General features: G+C 54.5%; 1 protein-coding gene across 2 annotated transcripts; it reads right to left on the reverse strand.

Moving 5' to 3' along the window:
• Positions 1–5,270: 5,270 nt before the first annotated feature.
• Positions 5,271–21,778, reverse strand: ISY1 (ISY1 splicing factor homolog). Of its 2 annotated transcripts, XM_019984857.2 has the most exons (11): positions 21,639–21,778; positions 19,585–19,607; positions 19,029–19,080; positions 18,009–18,074; positions 17,798–17,840; positions 14,955–15,067; positions 13,043–13,160; positions 8,965–9,087; positions 8,052–8,170; positions 6,003–6,089; positions 5,271–5,759 (listed from the first exon to the last, which is right to left on the reverse strand). In XM_019984857.2, the coding sequence occupies exons 1-11, from the start codon at positions 21,639–21,641 to the stop codon at positions 5,652–5,654; spliced, it is 855 nt and encodes a 284-aa protein (XP_019840416.1). In that variant the 5' UTR covers positions 21,642–21,778; the 3' UTR covers positions 5,271–5,651. The 2 variants fall into 2 exon arrangements, with proteins under 2 accessions (XP_019840416.1, XP_070633112.1); XM_070777011.1 differs by lacking the exons at positions 13,043–13,160; positions 14,955–15,067; positions 17,798–17,840; ... (2 more) ...; positions 19,585–19,607; positions 21,639–21,778 and adding an exon at positions 11,721–13,029.
• Positions 21,779–21,852: the final 74 nt, after the last annotated feature.

Raw genomic sequence — 21,852 nt, forward strand, 5'->3', positions numbered from 1 at the left:
CAGTAGGTCAGCACCCTCGGCCCTGCCCCTAAGCCCGCCCACAGCGCCCCCGTACCCGCCGCGCCCCCACCGCCTATTGACGCCCAGGGATCTCCTACCTGGGCCGTCCCAAACTCAGTCTGGAGTGGCTTCGAGAGCAGGGGAGGGTCTCTGGGACTGTTGATTCAGCCCTTGGGCCCAGAATGGCCTCTTGTAGAATGGATCTAGCGTGGACAAGCACAGCAGTGTCACTTCGGGGCTCATAGCAGTGGGGCCGACAATGCATTTCCCAGTATTGAAGAAGGGAAGAGGCCTGGGACACGCTGCAAGGAGGAAAAGAGAAAAGAGACCAAAACTCAAGCTGGCTACAGAACTGAGAGAATTTGTGGGGCCATGTGATCAGGTGACCCCCCCCCAGAAAGCTGGGACAGTGGGACTAGGGAGACCTGTTTGGTGGGGGCTAGCTTTGGGGGATCCAAAGGGCTGGGAGATCCCAGCCCAAAAAGGAGAAGTGAAAGTGAAGTCGCTCAATTGTGTCTGAATTTTGGCTACCCCATGGACTGTAGCTCACCAGACTCCTCCGTCCATGGGATTTTCCAGGCAAGAATACTGGAGTGGGTTGCTGTTTCCTTCTCCAGGAGAGCTTCCCGACCCAGGGACTGAACCCAGGTCTCCCGCATTGTCGGCAGACGCTTTACAGTGGTGGAAGCAGCTGCCCAAATGGGCTGGCTCAGTTGGGAACTTGGGTCCAGTTGAGGGAACTGACCCACCTGAAAAGACTTACCTGAGCTGAGGAACAAGGGAGGGTTGTGGGGAGTTCTGTGGAAGGGCGGACCAGCTCCTCAGACAGTCTGGTCCACCAGGGCTCTTCAGAGAAAGGAGACCCAATTGTCTATAAGGGGCTTTGTTGTTGTTCAGTCACCCAGTTGTTTCTGACTCTTTGCGACCCCATGGACTGCAACACACCAGGCCTCCCTGTCTTCCACTGTCTCCCAGAGTTGGCTCAAACTCATGTCCATCGAGTCGGTGATGCCATCCAGCCATCTCATCCTCTGTCGTCCCCTTCTCCTCCTGCCCTCAATCTTTCCCAGCATTAGGTTCTTTTCAAATGAGTCAGCTCTTTGCATCAGGTGGCCGAAGTACCAGGACTGATCTCCTCTAGGATGGACTGGTCAGATGTCTTTGCTGTCCATGGGGCTCCTAGATCAAATGGGACCCATTCCCCCAGCGTCTGCACAGTCATCTGGATGGACAGGAACTGATAACATTCCTGCCCTTTACAAGGGGGGCCCCCTTTGCAAGGGGGCTCCTATAAAACTCCAAATCCATGGGAGTTTACATTTTGATTAATGTCTGTTATGGGTCAGGTATGCTTCTAAGACTTTGGAATATTTAAACGAACAAGGCAGAGAAACATCCATACCCTCCCCAGCAGACAAGGGAAGAGGGACTTCCTGTAGCTTATGGAGACCACAGAGAGCAAGTCCACCAGGACGCCCAAGAGCCTGGACCACCTTTACTGGCTGAGCGAGTAAGACAAACTGGGCCAGGAGGTAAGGCAGACCCATGGAGAAGGGGGAAGAGTTACTGAGCTCCACTCCCATGGGAAACGCCCAATGGCACCACAGGGCCCCCCAGGTGCCAGGGAGAGCAGGTCTGGGAGCCCAGCTTTGGTGCATCAGGTTAGGGCCATAGGACACAGCCTCTATCCAGGGCAGAAGCAGACTGAAGGGCCTGGGACAGAAGGCTTCCACACACTGGGCTAGCTCTGGGACCTGTCAAAGCCCAGGGCCCCAGAAAGCAGCATCTGCCTTCAGCTCTGACTGGCCTCCCGCACCACCAGGTGGAGAGGGAAATGTGTGTCCAAGAGACAGGACAGGCCAAGGCCCTGCCTCTGGAGGCAGGGGGAGAGGAAGGAAGGCCAGATAGCTGTGGGTGCACCGGACACTTGACGAGCTGAACTGGCCTTTCCTGGAACTGGTTTGCGGGGGTTGGAATGCTGACCTGGGTATGGATTTTGCCAGAAAACCCAGCCACCATTTGCATTTGTGGTGTGAGGGGACGGTTGTAAAACTGGACTGTCGTGAGGGCTGCATGACCCAGATTTATTAAAATCATTAAGCTGTAAGCTAGCAATAGGTTTTTATGGTCTGTCAAGTATATCTCAGTCACGTTGTTAAAAAATTACCTGCATTTCCTCTCTTTGGGGGCAAATTCCTGAGTGGCATTTTATCTGAAACTGAATTATGCTCCTTTGAACTGCAGTAATGCAAAAATCTTGATCTCACCTAATGCCCCAAATCTTAAATAAGTAACACATAGCCCCCAAATTTTTCACAATGTGTCAAGAGGGACTTCGCTGGTGGCTCAGTAGTGAAGAATCCATCTTGCAATGCAGGGGAGGCTGGTTCAATGCCTGGTCCAGGAACTAAGATCCCACACGCCTCGGAGCAACTAGGTCTGCCTGCTCCAACTACTGAGCCATGCTAGAGGATCCATGTACAGCAATGAACGATCTCACATGACTCAGCTAAGGCTCAGTGCAGCGAATCATCAATAAAAAAATATTTTTTAAAAATGTGTCACGAATTTAACATTCTTGGGCTTCCGTGGTGGCTCAGTGGTAAAGAACCTGCCTGTCAGTGCAGGAGATACAGGTTTGATCTCAGGTCCGGGAAGATCCCACGTGGTGTGGAGCAACTAGGTGTGTGCTCCACAGCTACTCAGCACACGCGCCACAACTACAGAGCCAGTGCTCCCCAACGACAGAAGCCACCGCGATGGGAAGCTCGTGCAGCAGCAAAGACCCGCAGGGCCGAAAGGAATTTAATATTCTTAAAAGCGAACGGTGGGTTGGCGGGATGAACCTGCACTGTGTGTGCCCTGCCACACGGGGGCGCAAGGCTCGCCGGCAGACGGAAGCATCTGCTGTGACCCCCGAGTCCTCCGGGTCAGAGCTCCGCCAAGAGAAGAGAGGCCTTTCTCCACTTCCTTCCTCCCATCTTTTTCCACTTTTTCCTGTGTACAGACACGGCTGTTAAAATATACAGCCTCGAACAACGTCATCTGAGTTCTCTTTCATGGGCAGAGCCCAGGCTAGGGCTGAAAACGTGCCCTAGATCAGAAATAAAGATGGAAAAACACCAGGAAGACCCAACACCAGGCATGACAGCGTGCTCCTAATGCCGAAGCATGTCTGCTGCAAAACGCGAGAAAATAAGAGCTGCAAGAATGCAACAGTACGCTGCAGCAGCTGCTGACTGAGGAGCCCTGGGCTGGTGCTGGCTGAGGGCTGGGAGCAGCCCGGGTGGCCAGGGCAACATCGGCACGGGCCCTCTCACCCCTCTGCGGCCCCACCCCGGGGCTGTGCCCCGCAGGACGACCGCCCTGGCTTCCTCCCCTTGCAGCTTCTCACGGCCCCCAGTCCCCACCGAGCAGGCCTGCCAGATGCCAGAACAAGCCCCAGATCCTGGGGACCCCCACTCACCTCTCCCCTGCCCCGTGGCCCCTCATGGCCGTCTGGCCCCACAGGGGTACGGGGGGGGGGGCACATCATCCCCCCGGGGCGGAAGCCCATGCAGAGAAGAGCTGGGCAGCCCTCAGGGGGCCTTCCCTCCACAGGCTGCCCTACTTGTGGGGGAGGGAACCAGATGGTGTGACACCGCCCACCCCGCTGTGGACCTGTCTGCTCTTTGGGGGCCCTGACACTCCCAGGCAGATGTTGCTGTCAGGGCTTCGATGAGAGTGAGCGGCACCAGCACCGTCCTCCCGTGGGGCTCTGGGAGGAAGCAGTGAGCCACTGATGCCGGCAGAGATGGGGTGCGGCTGTCGGGGGAAAACAAGGCTGACCCCAGCGCCTGCTCACTTCAGGCTGGCCCAGGGTGTCAGGCAAGAGAAAAGTTTACATCTCCTCCTGGCTTATAAACTGCCCAAGAACCAAAGCACGGGGGAGGAGGGCACTGGGAGCCAGGCTGGAGCGGGCGTGGGGAGGAGGGGAGAGCGGAGAGCGAGCTGGACACATCTATGTTTTGCAAACTGTGGGCAGACCCAAAGCTCGTCTGAACCATGAGAGATATTTCATCAACCAACGTTTCCTGGGATGGGTTCTGCCGCCTCTGGGCATGAGCTTCCGTGACCATGGTGACCACGGCTGGCCAGTGGCCACGCTCCCCAGACATTCCAGGCCTGGGGGGACCCCTGTGAAGTCCTCCCGGGACAAAAAAAGGCAGGGCCCGCGGGGCAGGAAGAAGCCTGGGGCTGGGCCCTTCTCCACCAGGGACGCCTGTGGGTCCTCAGCAAGCCGCTTCCCCGTCAGTCCCCGGTTCCCTCACCCGGGACGCTGATGCCCACGCTGTCTGCAGCCATCCTGGGAGCCACTGCGAGGCCCTGGGCGTCCGGAGAGGAAGAGGGAAACCCCTCTCTGGGCCATCTGGCTGGGCCCCACCTGCCGCCTGGCTGGGTCCCAGGCCAGGCGGTCTCAGGGCCCACGTCCTGTCTGCCAGCCCCGTGGGGCTGCCCGTCGCGGGGTGGACGCACAGGCGCCGGGTCCAGTCCCAGCGTTTCAGACGGGGACACGGAGGCCATGGCCAGAGGGGCTGCTCTAAGTGCCCCGCGTTCGCTCCTGAGCCCCGTCCAGGCCAGGCCCAGGTGGGAGCTGGGTCCCAGGGCCAGGGCTGGCCTTGTCCATCCCTGGGCCCCCAGCCCTCCGGCCTCGCCCCCTCCCAGCTCTCCACACACACCTGCCCAGGGGCTCGGCTGAGGGGCCCCCGGGTGGTCCCCAGCCCAGTCCCGTCCCTCTCCTCCTCCTCACAGCCCTGAAGCCCTGGGTGGTCTCCCCATGGCTGCTGCCCACCTGCCCGACACCCTCCATCCCCTGCTCAGAATTTCTGTTAGGCAGGTCCCGGCTGACGACTGCCCCTCACTCAGGCTGGCACAGCCTGCTTCACAAGGCCCACAGGGCTCTGCCAACGTGCTCAGGGCCCCTCTTGAGGGTGGGGATGCCCCAGCCTCACCTGCCCCAAGCTGGGGCCCCTGCGGTGGGTTCTTCCCAACAGGAAGGAGAGACTAGGCGGGGTCGGCAGGTCTCGACCACCCTGGGGCACCCTCGGTGCTCCCACGGGCTGGAAATGCAGGCCCTACCTCAGTGCTGACGCATGGCCGTGGGCACGGGCCAGGCGGGACGCCCCGCACCCTCAGTGCCCGGATGGGCCGAGCCCCCACACGGGCCCCGTGGACCCCCCTCAGGTCCTACCGCGGACAAGGCCTCAGACAGACAGCCCGGAACCCGAGGCTGCCTTTCGTACAAAAATCTTTAATAAAAATAGCTCTGTGCAGAACCACTCCCAGACGGAAGCGGCAAATGTACCCCTCTGCCGGCTGGGGGATGCAAGGCCAGCTGAGGGCGAGACGGGCAGCAGGGCAGCCCCGAGGGTGGCGGGACGTCTTCTCAGCGCGCAGGAGGCATCACGGACACATCTGCGCGTTCAGGAGCGTCCCTGGCTGGCTGCCCCACCACTGACGACACTCGTAGGCTGCGGGACCAGCCTGTCCTTCCCACTCAGGACACATGCGTGTCGCCTCTCGAGGCCAGGGTGACGCCAGGGTCCCAGCCGTCCAGCCAGGGGGGCGCATGGTGTGAGCAAGGAGGGCCGGGGAGGCTGCAGCAGGGCCACCTAGCAGCCCAGGAGCCGCCGGGCCTCCTCGCTCTGGGCCTGCAGGGTCTCACTGGTGTACTTCTGTAGCAGCTCCATCTTCTTCCTGCGCACGAGCGCCTCCTCGATCTGCGGGCGGCAGAGGCAGGGCTGGGGCGGCGTCCACTTCCCCCGACACCTCTTCCCGGCGCACGTGAGCCACAGGGACCCTCCGTGCACAGCAGGGCAGGCCACTGCCCTAAGGTGGATGGACTCCCGCCTTCCCTGGACCCACACCCTAAACTGCGCGTGGTCACCGGCGCCCCTGGAGTCAGAGCTGCCCGCAGGGACGGGAGGGACCCAGAGAAGCGCCCGGCGGGCCCAGCGTCCTACCTCCTGCTGCGACGGCACCGGCACATGCGCGATGAACTTCTGCCGCCCGTCCTCCCCTCCTCCGTCCGGGCCGCCCTCCTCGTCAGACTGCAAGAGAGAGCAACCAGAGGCCGCGTGGAGGAGACGCACGACAGGCCGGCCTGCAGCTGTTTAACAGGAGAGACAGCCCCGGGGACGCGCTCTCCTCAGAGACACGCCCAGGACTCAGCGCTAAGCACAAGGGCCAGCAGAACCGCGCGGCCTCCTGCCCGAGGAGGAGAGGAAGCAGAGGAGCCAGTGGCCTCAGTGGGACTGGGCTGAGGGCGGGGCTGCAGAGGAGGAGCTGGGTGAGACCTTCGTGTGTTTCTCGGGTTGTGAGTCTTGGCGAATATATTATCTTGGAGACCCCGTAGACTGAAGCCCTCCAGGCTCCTCTGTCCATGGGATTCTCCAGGCCAGAATACTGGAGTGGTTGCCATTTCCTTCTCCAAGGGATCTTCCTGACCACGGCATCCAACTTGCAGGCAGATTCTTTACCATGTGAGTCACCAGGGAAGCCCCGAATATATTATTTTTAAAACTAAACTGGTAAAAACAGACCACATGCACAGAAGCATCACTCAGAAGCTGCGTATGAGTCGGCAGCGCTCACTCACAACTAAGGAACGGCCCTGGGGGCCTGAGAGGAAGAGGAGGCCCGTGCGGAGCTGGGTCCCGCCCGCCCCCACCGCACGCCGGGCGGACGCAAACAAGAAAGGCTGTGGTGGTCCCGGGAGCCACCCAGTGACCGCAGGCCCAGCCCTGCACACGGGCCACAGCAGGCGGCTCCTCGTGGACACCGTGCCGGCAGCATTCAGGATGGGGCCTCTGGGGCCCGGGGGAAGGATGCGTGGGGCCTCACAGCTCCTTAACAGCTGCCCTGAATCTGCGACAGCTCCAACACACACGACTGTCTAACCCTTCGGAGCCTTTCCATCGCTCTTACGATGAGGGAAGACCCGTCCCCCAGGGGCCGGGGCCCCTGCTGGTCCCAGCTCACCTCCCGCTGCCTCTGCTCACACCAGGGGTCCCATTCTGGGCTCTGGCCACCGGCCGGTCCTCTGGCCGCGGCGCTCCCCTGGGGCCGTCGCGCGTGCTGCCCTGCCGCCCCTCTGCGCCGGTGACGCCTCCCTGACTTCTGAGCTCAGCTGAAGGGTCGCCTCCCCAGGAAGTGTTCACGGCCCCACCCGCCCCGAGTCGCTACCCAGAGCTCCTGTCACACGTGCTGTTTTCCTGTGGGGTCTGCTGACCGGGCTGCCCCTTGGATCCTGAGCTACCGACGGAGCGTGTGGCTGCTATGCCCCTCGAGTGGGCCTCACTCACTCGTTAGTGGCCGCCAAGGAAACAAACATCCCTTGAAAAAGCGAACAGGTTCTTTGCACCCAGAGAAAATCTTTGCAGGGCACGCTGCCATCCTGCTTCAAATGCCTGCCTGAGGGCACGCCCCGCAGGTCTGCCGGATCCTGTGCAACGGTGACCCAGTCACCAAGCTCCTCTGAGCCTACGTCCTTGCCACTGCTGTGCTGACACACCACGCGATGTCTCACGGGGCCTGACCTGTCGTCCCGGCCTGGCTGACTCCCCTCCCCTGGCTCAGTCCACAAATCCACTCCATCCCGGGCCTGCCTGATGGGGAAGCTGGAAGCAGAGGGCTCTGCCGGTGGGACCACAGCTCCAGCCCACCTGGGACCCCCGAGGGAGCCTCTGCTCTGGTTTCCCACGGTAAGGTGGGCGTGGGTGGTTAGGGCCCACAGAAGCGCTACCGGCTCCGCCACTGAAGCTCAAACAATGAGGTCAGGCGCTTCAAATTTGCCTACAAATCCAGGCCCAGCAGGTCCGGAGGGCCCAGCTCTTAGACGCAGGTAAGTCACCCCAACATGGAGCACAGGTCCCCAAGTGCTCTCAGCGGTCCTCACTGTGACCCCGAGGGGACCTTCACCCCCCATCCAGGGGCAGACCGGGCCTTGACCCCGCCCAGACCTGGGTGCCCTCCCCCAGCCGCTCTCCAAGGCACCGCAGCGGCCACCCTACCTCCTCCTCGGCCACAGCGTAGATGTTCACCTCCTCCTCCTCCTCCCCCTCCTCCTCCTCTCCTCTCGCCAGGCGGGCCTCTCGCTCTGCTTTCCACTTCTCCACTAGTTCGGCTCTGTCTGCAGACGAGGGACAGCAGGTGTCAGTCACTCTGGCCTCCGAGAAAGCCACATGCTACGCGGGGCAAAGGTGACCAAGGCCTGCCCTCTGCGAAGGGTGACCCTCCTCCGGCCCCGGCAGGAGGGCATCAGACGGGAGGGCAGGGGTCCCACGGCAGCTCCGGGGCGGCTGGCGGGGGACACGCCCGGATCCTCCACGGTTCAACACCCTGAGGTTCCTCAAAGAACCAAAACCAGGACTAACACAGGATCCAGCGGTTCCATTCCTGGGTTCACACACGAAATAAACAGAGATGCTAATCAGCAAAGACACAGCGCCCCAAGGTTCCGAGCAGCACCATTTACAACAGCCGAGGGGTGGCAGCAGCCGAAGGGTCTCGACAGATGAACGAATAAAGACACACCGTGGAATCCTACTCAGAAAAGAAGACGCCGCACCACCTGCAGCAGCCTGGGTGGATCTGGAGATTACCCCACTAAGTGCGGTACGCCAGACAGAGGCAAACCTCTAAGGTATCACTCACGTGTGGAGTCTAAAGAATACAGCAGGATATACTGCGCAACACAGGGAATGTAGAAAACAGGTTTCGGATAACTTGCCAATGGAATGTGCCTTTAAAAACTGTGAATGATTATACTGCGCACCTGTACATAATACTGTACACCAACTAAACTTCAATTTTTTACAAAGTCCTAATAGAAAACAAATTCCTTAGAAAAAAGAAAACCTTCTTTCCCAAAGGCGAGAAAAGCAAGCAGAGACCCCCAGTGAAGCGGAACGCCCTCAGACCTACGTCTCTTTTCATACTCCTGCTCCAAGGGCACAATGACACCGTCGTCCTCATCGAGGTAACCGTAGTATTCAAAGTCGATCGCCTTCATGAGCTCGGCTCGGGTCTTTCTTGGAGGAGGAAGCGCTGAAAGAAAGAACTCTTCAGCTTAGCCGGGTTCCCCATCACGGCCACACTCATGCCTGCTCCCCAGTCAATGCGACGCAGGCGTGCAGTATGTGCGCTCCTGCGAACGGCACCAAACAGGCGCTTCGCCACCCCAGGAACGGGGCCACGCACGACACTACCCTTTTAAACCAGCGCTGCTCCAGACGCAGTCCGTTCAGGAGGGACCTACCGGCCTTTAAAAAGCAACAACAAAAGCCGCCAAAGCTTTACGGACAGATACGATCCTTACGGCATTGTTTATACAACAGTGAAAACCTGGACCCCACGGGACTATGAACGCCTGGCGGGGGGAGGGTGTCCTGTGACCCCCCCCCCCCCCCCCCCCCCCCCCGACCGCGGCTTCACGAGCTGCTTTCACAGGAAATGCCGTAATAGCTAATGAAAAACCATGAGACAAAAGAAACTACAAGCAAAAAAGATACATGAGAAATTTCCTGAAGAAAATACATTCAGACTAAGTATTACTGTTCAGGATATGTAGCAATTCTGGAAAATCCAAAGGGAAATCAAAGTCCAGTTGACTGGTCAAAGAATAGAAGCTGATTAACTGAAGGAGAAGAAACCTCTAAGCATGAAGCTTTCAATGATTAATAGTAACTGAATTCAACTGTCAATTTCATTAGGAATCAGGGAAACAAAAAATAGACACAGTATAATGTTTCAAGTACCAGCAACAGTGTTACAGTTGCGAAGACGTGGAAGTAACTAAAACTCTACACAGGAGGGGTGGGCACAGCCAGCACGGGCCACCCGAGACTTCGTCCTTTGCGTCATTCGGCTTTGTAAGGAGAACTGTGGGGGCACAGGGACGGTCCACACACGACGGGCCCAGGTAGGGGAAGCCCCCTTCCACCGGCCCATGCAGGCACCAGCAACCCTGCCCAGCCTGGGCCACAAGGCCTCGCCCAGGACGGGCTCGGAGCACTGAGTGCATCCCGGCCGCAGGACGGAGCTGGGATCCAGCCGACGCCGGCGGGGCTCGCCCTGGGAGGGAGCTGGGATCCGGCCAACGCCGGCAGGGCTCACCCTGCGGCCTGTGCTTGAACCGTTTGGGGGGTGAGGGGTGATGGTGGTAAACTGTCGCTGAGAGAGGACAAAGTCTAAGTGGATAATGGACAGCCTGCCACCCCAAAGGAGACTGAGGCAGAGAGAACCGCTCGCAGGATGGAAGCCGGAACGGCAGCACGAGCAAGGGCTCTGGGCCAGCCATTCCTGAGGACAAACGCGTCAGTTACAGGAGCCAGCAACAGACTTCTCTGCCTCAAGGGAGCCAGGCTGACGTGACTCAGCTGATGAGATATGCACGGAAGAGCACGGGAAGGCCTGGCAGGGAGCACTCCAGACAGTAACGGCGACGGGGCATCCCTAGCAGAGCACTGGGACGGCGGCAGAGGGGGCTGTGCTACCATTTAAATTATACGCCTGAAGACTAACTTGGGCACTTTCTTCTTAAAAAAAAAAGAAAATCGATGCCTGGAATACATAAGAACATAGGAATAAATTTAAAGCCAAAGTAAACGCAAAAACAAAAAATCAGGACAACCTCACTTTACAAGCCTTAAAAACAGAAAGGAACACACCCCACGTCAACAACCATAAGCTGTGAGATGTGAAAACACAGGTGTTTCTTCTGATTTTCTGTATTTCACGTGTCTATAACAGGATTTTATCGCTTTAATAATAACTGGAAAAGGTCAGTTTTCATTCCAATCCCAAAGAAAGGCAATGCCAAAGAACGCTCCAACTACCGCACAATTGCACTCATCTCACACGCTAGTAATGTTCAAAATTCTCCAAGCCAGGCTTCAGCAATATGTGAACCGTGAACTTCCTGATGTTCAAGCTGGTTTTAGAAAAGGCAGAGGAACCAGAGATCAAATTGCCAACATCCGCTGGATCATGGAAAAAGCAAGAGAGTTCCAGAAAAACATCTATTTCTGCTTTATTGACTATGCCAAAGCCTTTGACTGTGTGGATCACAATAAACTGTGGAAAATTCTGAAAGAGATGGGAATGCCAGACCACCTGCCTCTTGAGAAATTTGTATGCAGGTCAGGAAGCAACAGTTAGAACTGGACATTAAACAACAGACTGGTTCCAAATAGGAAAAGGAGTACGTCAAGGCTTTATATTGTCACCCTGCTTATTTAACTTCTATGCAGAGTACATCATGAGAAACGCTGGGCTGGAGGAAGCACAAGCTGGAATCAAGATTGCCAGGAGAAATATCAATAACCTCAGATATGCAGATGACACCACCCTTATGGCAGAAAGTGAAGAGGAACTCAAAAGCCTCTTGATGAAAGTCAAAGTGGAGAGTGAAAAAGTTGGCTTAAAGCTCAACATTCAGAAAACGAAGATCATGGCATCTGGTCCCATCACTTCATGGGAAATAGATGGGGAAACAGTGGAAACAGTGTCAGACTTTATTTTGGGGGGCTCCAAAATCACTGCAGATGGTGACTGCAGCCATGAAATTAAAAGACGCTTACTTCTTGGAAGGAAAGTTATGACCAACCTAGATAGCATATTCAAAAGCAGAGACATTGCTTTGCGAACAAAGGTCCATCTAGTCAAGGCTATGGTTTTACCTGTGGTCATGTATGGATGTGAGAGTTGGACTGTGAAGAAGGCTGAGCACTGAAGAACTGATGCTTTTGAACTGTGGTGTTGGAGAAGACTCTTGAGAGTCCCTTGGACTGCAAGGAGATCCAACCAGTCCATTCTGAAGGAGATCAGCCCTGGGATTTCTTTGGAAGGAATGATGCTAAAGCTGAAACTCCAGTCCTTTGGCCACCTCACGTGAAGAGTTGACTCATTGGAAAAGACCCTGATGCTGGGAGGGATTGGGGGCAGGTGGAGAAGGGGACGACAGAGGATGAGATGGCTGGATGGCATCACTGCCTCGATGGACGTGAGTCTGAGTGAACTCCGGGAGTTGGTGATGGACAGGGAGGCCTGGCGTGCTGCGATTCATGGGGTCGCAAAGAGTCGGTCACGACTGAGCGACTGATCTGATCTGATGATGTTTAAATTCTGAACGATTCTAAGCAATGTGAATGACACATGCAGAGCCAGCTTGCACACAGAATGAATTTAAGAAGAAGCAGGGCTTGGGAGGTCCCTGCTGGTCCAGTGGTTAGGATCCAGGCTATCACTGACAGGGCCTGGGTTCAATTCCTGGTAAGGGGACTGAGATCCCACAAGCCTCCCAGGGAGGCCAAAAAAGAGAACCAGTGGGGCTTCATGAAAGTGGACTCGGAAAGGGTCAGCAGAACACCAGCAGTGGGAGGGATCCTGGTCTCGCCCTTCTCTGCTTCCCACACTTTTTCCTATGGGATGCTTGGACTGCTTTTCAAAAAGTCAAAAATCAGACGCAGGCAGTCCAGACCAGTGGCATTCTGGAGGTGCCCAGAGCCAGGGTGTCTGACTCGGACCCTCTCTTCTCCCAGCGCACAGCAGCCTTGGTCCGAGGTGGCGTCAGTCCTTCCGTTAACAGCTTTTTCAGCCCAACAAGTACCTGAAACATGGACCTGACTGCATGGACTTGAGCCGCCCCGACAGGCGCCAACCGGGAGGCTCCGCGCCCACAGCATCTCTGCGCCCACAGCGTCTCCACGCTCAGTGTCCCTGCGCCCACAGCACCTCTGCGTTCACTCGGAGACGAGTGTGTGCAGGGCCTGCAATCTGGTGCCCGCAGCCCTGGGTTCCCGCTCCCGCCCAAGGTGTGCCCTGGGCCTGCCGCCTCAACGCCCAGTGCTCGAGGGTTCCCATTTAAACCCTGGGAACGATAATACCCTGACAACATCGGGCTGCCGCGCAGCTGAGCACACGAAGAGTGCCCTGCAGACAGCATCACTTACAACCAGAACCAAGACCTAGGCTGACAGCCTCGCCAACGCCAGCCACTCACGTTCTTTCTCGAACAGCTCTCTGACGCCAGGCAGGTCTTTGGCTGCTCCGAAGTACTTGTAGCCTCGATTTCCCGGGACTTCCTTCCCTTCGTGATCCAGCATTTTAGGGCCAACTTTCTTATGGGGAAGGAAAAAGAGAAAATGGATCTGATCTGTAAGCCCACTATTTCCACGTTTGCAGATATAGTTGAAGACAGTGATGCTAAAAGTAGCAGATATTAATGGACACAAAAATACACTTTGGTACTTTTTTTAATCCTTTAAAAATCAACCTAAATACCTAATGGTAAGAGGATGATTTAAATAAATTATAGTATGTTCACGGGTGGAATATATTCTATAGCTGACAAATGACGGTTCATATGAAACACTTATACTGGCTGAGAAACTGCTTACAACACAATGTTAAACAAAGAAAAAAAAAGCTTTAAAAAGCTGCAAAAAATCTAAATGACAACTAGTAGAAGAGGAGGAGAAATGAAATATCCAGAAGATGGAACTGCTAAGTCGCTTCAGTCGTGTCCGACGCTGTGTGACCCCATAGACGGCGGCCAACCAGGCTCCCCCGTCCGTGGGATTCTCCAGGCAAGAACACTGGAGTGGGTTGCCATTTCCTTCTCCAGTGCATGAAAGTGAAAAGTGAAAGTGAGTTGCTGAGTCTTGTCCGACTCTTAGCGACCCCATGGACTGCGGCCCACCAGGCTCCTCCATCCATGGGATTTTCCAGGCAAGAGGACTGGAGTGGGGCACCATCGCCTTCTCCGAGAAGATGGAACCCCATCCGTTAAAAACGATGACGGTAACAGCCGCAGGCCACGGGCGGTGCGTCTGGACGAGGCTCTGTACTGCAGGTGAGAGGCCATGAGGCGTGGATCGCGGTGAAACAGCCAGATGACTGAGCCAGAGGTGAATGCGGCTCAGTGTGTCACTTTTACACCCAGGAAGTAAACGTCAACTTCTTTCACATTAAAAAGCTCCAGAAGGAAATAGACAGAAGCGTCACTACTGACTTGGGAGCTTCTGTAACCCTCCAGGAGGGTTACAAGCGGCACGACCGCCGTCCGACGGAGAAAACCAGGGTCTCAGAGGGAACGAGGGTGCGGAGGCAACGCTCCCAGCACGTGCTCAAAGAGTGGGAAGACAGACGCCTCGGCTAGGCCAGGCACTGAGCTGAGGATTATGGCTCTGTGTTAAGAGGGGGCCGGACTAAGACACAGAAACGCCGCCCACGTTTCTTACATGACAGCCCACTGACCAGACACAGCTGGTTCAAAGACCTGGGCAAACGGGGCAGGTCTGGGTCAGGAAATCCACTACATGGGTCACAACTGTCAACTTTTACAAAATCAAAATAGAACAGAACAGAAAATACCAAAGTGCAGCAGCGCACACCAGGCATCTTCTCAGCACATCTGCATGTTGCTGGGCTGTGACACAGTGGCCGTGTGTGATTTATAGACACATACAGGGTCAGGGTCCTAAAAGCCTGGAAGTCACTGTTCTAAAATACTGCCTTTAAAGAATCCAGAGGGAAAAAAAGAACTCAAAGCAAGCACGGAGCGGCCTGTCTCAGGGCCCCCTCAAGCACAGACGCTGCAGTGGAAGGGCCGTCCCAATTCTCAAGGAGCTCAGAGACGCACGTGCAGCGCCAAGGTCGTCTCCACGGGGCCTGGGGAGACGGAGCGGCTCACTCCGGACGCCTGGCCGGTACACACTCCCAGGCCCGCACTGGGGCCTTCTCCACCACTGGCCCTGTGCTTTCCCGGTTCCCGTGCACACACAGCAGGCCCTTCCAGGCTCCTTTCATTTCTCAAGGGCCTCTCCCAGGCAGGCCTGCGGGGGCTGCAGTAAGACAGGACCCACCCTGCCTAGAAAGCCCCCGAGCCGGGCCCTGGGCCGCTGCTTACTCACCCCGTAGTCAGGGCCACCCAGCTCCTTGATCCGGACCTCCCAGTGTCCTTTCTCTCGCAGCAGCTTGTTAATCTCATCATTCAGGTCTCGAATCCGGAATTCACCTAAACCAGCTAAGAAAAGAGAAATGTCGTATCATTTCCTGAAAACACCGCTTCATGTCACACCCGTGAGTGAATGTCAACACCGACAGAGGTGGGCAACGCAAAAACACTACTTCAGCTTACGAGAAAAACCATCCACCCCGCAATCACGGAAGGGTGATGATCGTGAACAGAGTTCCAGCGGCGCCAGAAAAACTCTGAAAAAAACTTCCTCCCCATTAGCATCCAGAGAAATACAAACTGAAGCTGTCCTGCAGCTCCATTTACACCAGCACTAACACATCACATCTCAGCGGTGGGGCGCTCAGCGTCTAGGATGCAGGGAGGCAGCGTCAGCAAAGCAGCCTGCCGGTCCCCGGGAACACCTCTGACAAGGAGCCCAAGGGGCGGATTTGAGGGGACAGCACAGGAGGCTGCTGAGGCGCTGTCACTGGTGACTGGGGCGTCCCACCAAAGGCGGGACGACGGTCAGGGATCCCCGGCGTGCTGACGTGAAGCACCCTGTGCCCACAGGGAGGGAGATGGCCTCTTTCCTCCCCTGAATCGCTTCTGTTCCTTTGTCAGGTTGGCGGACCACACGCGTGTGCCCCTACGTCTGGACTCCTTATTCTGTTCCCTGGTCTGTCTGTCTCTCACCAGGACCCTGTTATCTTGACACCTTTAGCTTTACACTGAATCACAAATTAGATATTATGGGTACTCCAGTTTTGTTCTTCAAAGTTCTTCTGGCTGCAGACAGCTTCACACGGAAAGGCAAAGCTGTGAATTTTACAGTTTGTCAACAGAAACTGGAAAACCACGCTGGGGTTCTGTGATACATGGTAAAAAGGAAAAGAGCTGACCTCTTTCAGGTGTTGAGTCTTGCCCTTCACAAACACTATGTCTCCATTTCACTGGTTCTTGACTACCTGGCATCGCTGCTTCAGTTCTTACCATACAGACCATGTGCGTATCCTACTAGATTCACACCTAAGCGTTTCTTGCCTTTTGATGCTTCTGTAAATAACACTTTGAAACATGCTCTAGTTCCAAATGTCCCTGCTAGTACAGAAATCGAACTGACTTTGTTTATATGGACTTTTTAGTCTGTCATCCGGCTAAACTCAGTTGCTCGCTGTGGAAATCCTTCTGTAGATTCCTTGGAATTTCCTACACAGAAAATCAAGTCATCTCGGAATAGAGCATTTCTCTTCCTTTCAGTCTCTGGGTCTTTTATTTCCTTTTCTTGCTTTACTGTACTGGCCAGGAGTTCCAGTGCAATACTGAGTGGAAGGGGTGAGAAAGGAGTCTTCACCTTGCTCCTGATCCTGGGGGAGAGCGTCCAATCTTGCTGCATTAAGCATGATGTTTGCCACAGGCTTTTTGGTCGAAGTGTTTTATCAGGGAAAGGAAGAAGTTCCGGTTTATTCCTGGTCAGCTGAGTTTTTATGGATGAATGATGAACTGTGTCAAAGACTTCTGCACCGACTGAGATGATGTGGTTTTTATTCTTTAAAATGATGACACAGTGAATTAATTTTTGAATGCTGAATCAACCATGCAATTCTTTGTTGACATTTTTATGGCCAAATTCAGTAAGGAATATTGGTCTGTAGTTTTTTTCTCTTCTTGTAATGTCTTTTTCTGATTTCAGGATCAAGGGAACACATACTAAAATATATAAAAAGTACATTAGGACGTGTTCCTTCTTCACTCTTCTGGAAGAAGCTGTAGAGCTGGTATTTCTTAAATATCTGAACTGGCCAGCGAAGCCATCTGGGTCTGGAATCTTCTTTGCTGGAAAGTTTTTAACTATGAATTCAATTTCTCTAATAAATAAAGCCCCCTCCAGATATCATGAAATTTCCAGGGTGGGGGGAGGTTGGAGGGGTAACACTTCCAATGGTTAGGAACCAGTATGTTAGCATGTGTCTTTTAAGAAGTGGCCCATTTCATCTAAGTTGCTGAGTGATAGCCCTAAAGTTGTATCTAATGTCCCCTTATCCTTTTAATGGTTAGAGAGTAGTGACATTCCCAATTTCATTCTTGCTGTTTCCAACCTGTGTCTTTTTTTCTTGATCAGTCTAACTGGACTAGAAGTTCATTGATTTTACTCAACCCACTTTTGATCTAATTTCTCTACTCATCTTCTGTTTCCTTCTTTCCTTCTGCTTACTTTGGAATTAATTTGCTCTTCCTTTTTGGTTTCTTAGGGGAGAAGCTTGGATCACTGACCTGAGACCTTTCGTATTTTATTTTAACGCTATAAATTTTCATCTAAGCACTGCTTTTTTCATACCTTGAATTCTGACATTACATTTTCATTATCACTCAATTTAAAATATTTTCTAATTTTCTTGAGGTTTTCCTGTAGGTATATGGGTTGTTTAGGAGTATGTTTAATTTCTAAATATTTAGGAAGTTGCCAGGTATCTTTCTGTTACCGATTTCTACATTAACTGTGTTTTAATCAGTAAATTATACTTTGCAAAATTTTAATCATTTTATGTTTGCTAGCATTTATTTTACAATCCAAAATATGCTCTATTTTGGTGAATATTCCATTTGCTCTTCAAAAAGAAAGAGTATTCTTCGTGAGGTGAGTGCTCTATACATGGCAAGTAGGTCAAACTGCCTGCCAGTACTGCTCAGTTCTCCTGTCCTTACTCCTGTCCCACCGACTACTGAGAGGGGGCTGATGCCCCTAGGCCTAACTGGAGAAGTGAGAATCAAGCACTTTAAAGAGAGAGGCTGGCTTACCATTCTGAATTTGAGCCACTTTTTTTGAGATCTCTCCAATGATCTATGAAAAAAAATAAAAGGTAATACATTTTTATGACTTTTGAGTAAGTCTGAAACCATAAAAAGTATCTAATTAAAAATGCTTAGAAATGTGGTTTAAGAGTCTTGCAGGTAATAGAATTCAGAGACTTGTTGTTTCTGCTAAGATCGAATTCGCCCCGGACCGCACCTGTCGTCTCCACTTCTCGGCTTTAGGCAGCTCAGTGCACTCTGAGGCGAGGAAGGGTCTTCGCTCCTGAGGAAAAGCAAAGCACACGTGTGGCACTATTCTGTGTGAAATTACAAGCTTCGTGCGTCACCACAGCTGATTCCCTCCTGAAGCCTCAGATGTCTAACAGTCCAAAGACACCTGCAGCCTCAGTCCCCGGCGGCTTTCATCAAGCATTCAGGCTCACTCTGCAATCTTTCCGTAGGAAACAACTGCACAGGCAAAAACCCTCCCTGCATCATCCCTGGGTCGGGGGCCAATACTCAGGGTGAAAGTCCACTGCGCTTGAGCACAGCTGTGAGCAAAGTGGGGGTTAATCCGAGTCTAACTTTGTCAGCCCTCAGGATCCACGGCTCCTCTGCAACCACAGATTCAACCAACCACAGCCGTGTAGCTCCACAGCGGTCACTGCTGGAAATGCCTGTGTGAGTGAATCCACGCAGCGCAAACTGGGTTGTTCGGGGTCAGGGGTCACAGACAGACGCGAAGTGCGCCTAGCTATACCCGTCTCACGGCACGTCTACACGACCGTAAGCGACGACAGCCGTCAGGGTCTAGAACAGACGCATGTGCGCGCGCCTGTGTGTACACGGCTGTACGTGTGGGTGCAGGGGCAGGTGAGCAGATGCTTTTAAAAAACAAAAGTACTCAGAGAACAGCGTATATGACCCCTAACCTGGCTGAGTCTCCATGAGCGGAGGCCATCCGCTGGTCTCAGGTTAGAGCTGCTTCCCAGAGCATACCTCACTTTCTACTACTCAGCATGAGCCCGGGCTGGGATAGCAGGGAGACCCAAGCATCCCGTCACCAAGGATACAGATCATCACACGGCCCCCGAGACAGGGCGCTTCACCTGGGCCTCAGGTGAACAGACTCTTAGGATACGGGGAAGCGCAGGCGAGAAGAGGAGGGTCTGGAGTCTGAAGTCTGCCTGCGCTCGTCCTTCCTACTGGAAAACCCACGAGGAAGCTTTAAACCAACCTTTACTTTCCCCTCTTCCAGCTGAGCCTGGCGAAATCTTGCTAAGGCTGTCCTACCGGGAAGAGAGAAGACCGTTAGATCCTGCTCACAGGCCTCTCATCAGCCAAGTTCCTGGACGGGCAGGTCTGCTCATGACCATGTTAGCTGCCGCTCCTCACTCATATACACACATACACACTGCTGTCAAGCAACCAGAGACATCATGGCTTTCCATGTTCCAAAGAGCAGGGTTCATACGGACTTATACTCCTGAACACCCCCATATCCCCTCTACCCACACAGCAGGTAAGGACAGTGGGAAGGTCAGCGCCCCGCTACGGTATTAAAACACTGGCATGATGGACTGCGGCTCTCACAGGCCCGCCTCCCCTTCAGCATAAGTTCTGGGAGCGGCGAGAAAACACTTCAGGGGAGATAAATACATGGGCAGATGCGTGCACGCTACTTCAACACAGGGAGAGGAAGAGACATGTACCCAAAGACCAAACAGAAAAAGAGCTCCAAGCTGGCAATTAAGCAGCATAAAATGTGCAGACAAAAGGGACTTGATACTTACATGGCCTTTTCCGCATTTCGGGCCTAAAAGGAAAAGAGAGGGGAAGAAAAATGTCCGTGTTTTAAAAAGCTTTTTACTTTTTAGAAAAAGGTTTTACTTAAAGAAATGCTTCACCAGGACACAGTCAGAAACATGAGCACAGCAATAACAACAAAAATCAAAAGATGCCCAAATCCCGTGACTTGACTCAGCCGCTCTCTCTACCTAAACTCCTCCACTGTGACCACGCCCTTGGATCTGACCACCCCTCCTTCAGAATCCACCTGTTTCATCATCATCCCAGATAATTCTCCCGTCACCCCTTCTTCCCAGCTAGGCTGCTCCCCTTTGTCTGGGTCTATACCTACCAGACACTTTCCACCCAGCATCACAACTCTCTGTTCTCTGCCAGTGGAACTTGAGGAAGGAAAGACTGGCTTTTACAAGTGAGTTTTATGGAGACTGTTGCACTTAGGGCAGTCACTTATCCCTGAAACACAGCGTCGGGCAGGGAACACGTTTTCTGGGTTGCAGTGTAAGGAGAGCACGTGCTGAGTCCAGGACCTGAGTGTCTCTCCACTCTCCCACTTAGCATCCCTGAGGAATCCTCTCAGGCTCGGCTTCCCCACCTCTAGGCAGGGATGGGACCTTTTACCTCACAGAGGCGTCAGGATGGTTCAGATAAATACGTGAAGACGTCAGCGAGGCAGTGTACAGGTGCTCAGCAAGCGTGAGCTCCACTTAAGTCTTTCTGACTTTTTCTTACAAGTGACACAGCAATAAACTTGCTAAGTGCTTGATAGATAAATGAACACGACATCTACTAAGGAAAGAAACAGAGAGGCTCTCCCAGGAGAAGCCACCTTCTTGAAGGCTGAGGTTGTGTCCTACCTACTTCATTAAAGCCTATAGAGTCTCAGTATCTAATGTAATTTGTGAAACGCCATGATGGGCACTAGGAATCTGGCCACGATTCTTCCTTCTGAGGGAAGTCGGAGGAACCTCCCTCCCCAGCACAATGAATCATTTGACAAGGGGACGTAACCAGGGTTACAACTCAGTGGACATCTGTGGCTGCTGTTCGGTCACCCAGTCGTGTCTGACTCTTTGCAACGCCATGGACTGCAGCATGCCAGGCTTCCCTGTCCTTCACTATCTTGCAGAGTTTGCTCAAACTCATGCCCATTGGGTCGGCCATGCCATCCAACCATCTCATCCTCAGTTGCCCCCTCTCCTCCTGCCCTCAGTCTTTCAGGGCTTCCCTGGTGGCTCAGACCGTAAAGAATCCGCCTGCAATGCGGGAGACCCAGGTTCGTTCCCTGAGTCGGGGAGATGCCCTGGAGAAGGGAATAGCTACCCACTCCAGTATTCTTGCCTGGAGAATCCCATGGCGGGCTACAGTCCACAGGGACACGAAGGGTCGGGCAGGACTAAGAGGCTAACACTTTCAATGGACATGAATTAGGGCAAATTCAGGGAGAGAGTGGAGGTCAGGGGAGCCCGGAGTGCTGCGGTCCACGGGTGTGCAGAGTCGGACACGACTGAGCAAGCGAACAACAACGAAATCCAGGGTTATGGAAACCCACAAAAAGGAGTGTGTGTGATGGCCAGTTTGTCAGAAACATCCAAAGCCAGGGCCCCTTCTCCTCTGCTAGGGAACGGAGAGAGGAAACTCCCCACGCTTGTCAGAGTTCGGAAACGAGAGCCTGCGGGCTGAGGCGGCCAGTGTGAAGGAGTAATGGGAGACGGGGGGGCATGATCTTCCAGGGCTGGAGAGCGGAGAAGGCTGCTTTCTGCGCACTGGTTTCTCATCAACCGACAGACTTCCATGACGCCTTCGATCACTTGCTACTGAGCCGAGCTCCTCGCACGGGCGCTTCGCTTGGTGAGAACGTCACGGTCACCAACGCACCCGCGCGTCCTCCCGTCCCCGGACCCTGCCCTGGGGGGGCTGCCCCCGCCTCCTCCGGCCTCACGCGGCGGGAAGGCCCCGTGTCCCGAACGCGGGCGCCGGAGCCCCCGGGCTCCCCGGCCCCGGCCCGCCGCTCTCCTCCCTCGCTCCCCGCCCCGCTCACCATGCTGCGAGGGAGCGCGCCGCCCTAAGGCCGCGCGGCACCGGCCCACGGACCTCCGCCGCCACGGGAGCGGCCAATCCGGACGGGAACTGAAGGTTCTAGCCTTCCCTATCCGCAGGCTTCCCAGTCGGAAGGATAACTAAGGGACCGGAAGTGAGGAACCGGAAGCGAAACTCAGAATTGACCAGGGGACGGGAAGGAAGTGCAGGCGCGC

This window comes from Bos indicus, chromosome 22 (assembly GCF_029378745.1).
Source record: "Bos indicus isolate NIAB-ARS_2022 breed Sahiwal x Tharparkar chromosome 22, NIAB-ARS_B.indTharparkar_mat_pri_1.0, whole genome shotgun sequence".
Lineage (NCBI taxonomy): Eukaryota > Metazoa > Chordata > Mammalia > Artiodactyla > Bovidae > Bos > Bos indicus.

Bases quoted from the DNA above. Each gene is read 5' to 3' on its own strand.
- ISY1 (XM_019984857.2), bottom strand. The intron at 19,081-19,584 runs GTAAGTATCAAG...TCTTCCCGGTAG, and splicing joins CGAAATGCGGAAAAGGCCAT to GACAGCCTTAGCAAGATTTC. The intron at 17,841-18,008 runs GTGCGGTCCGGG...TTTTTTTCATAG, and splicing joins CCGAGAAGTGGAGACGACAG to ATCATTGGAGAGATCTCAAA.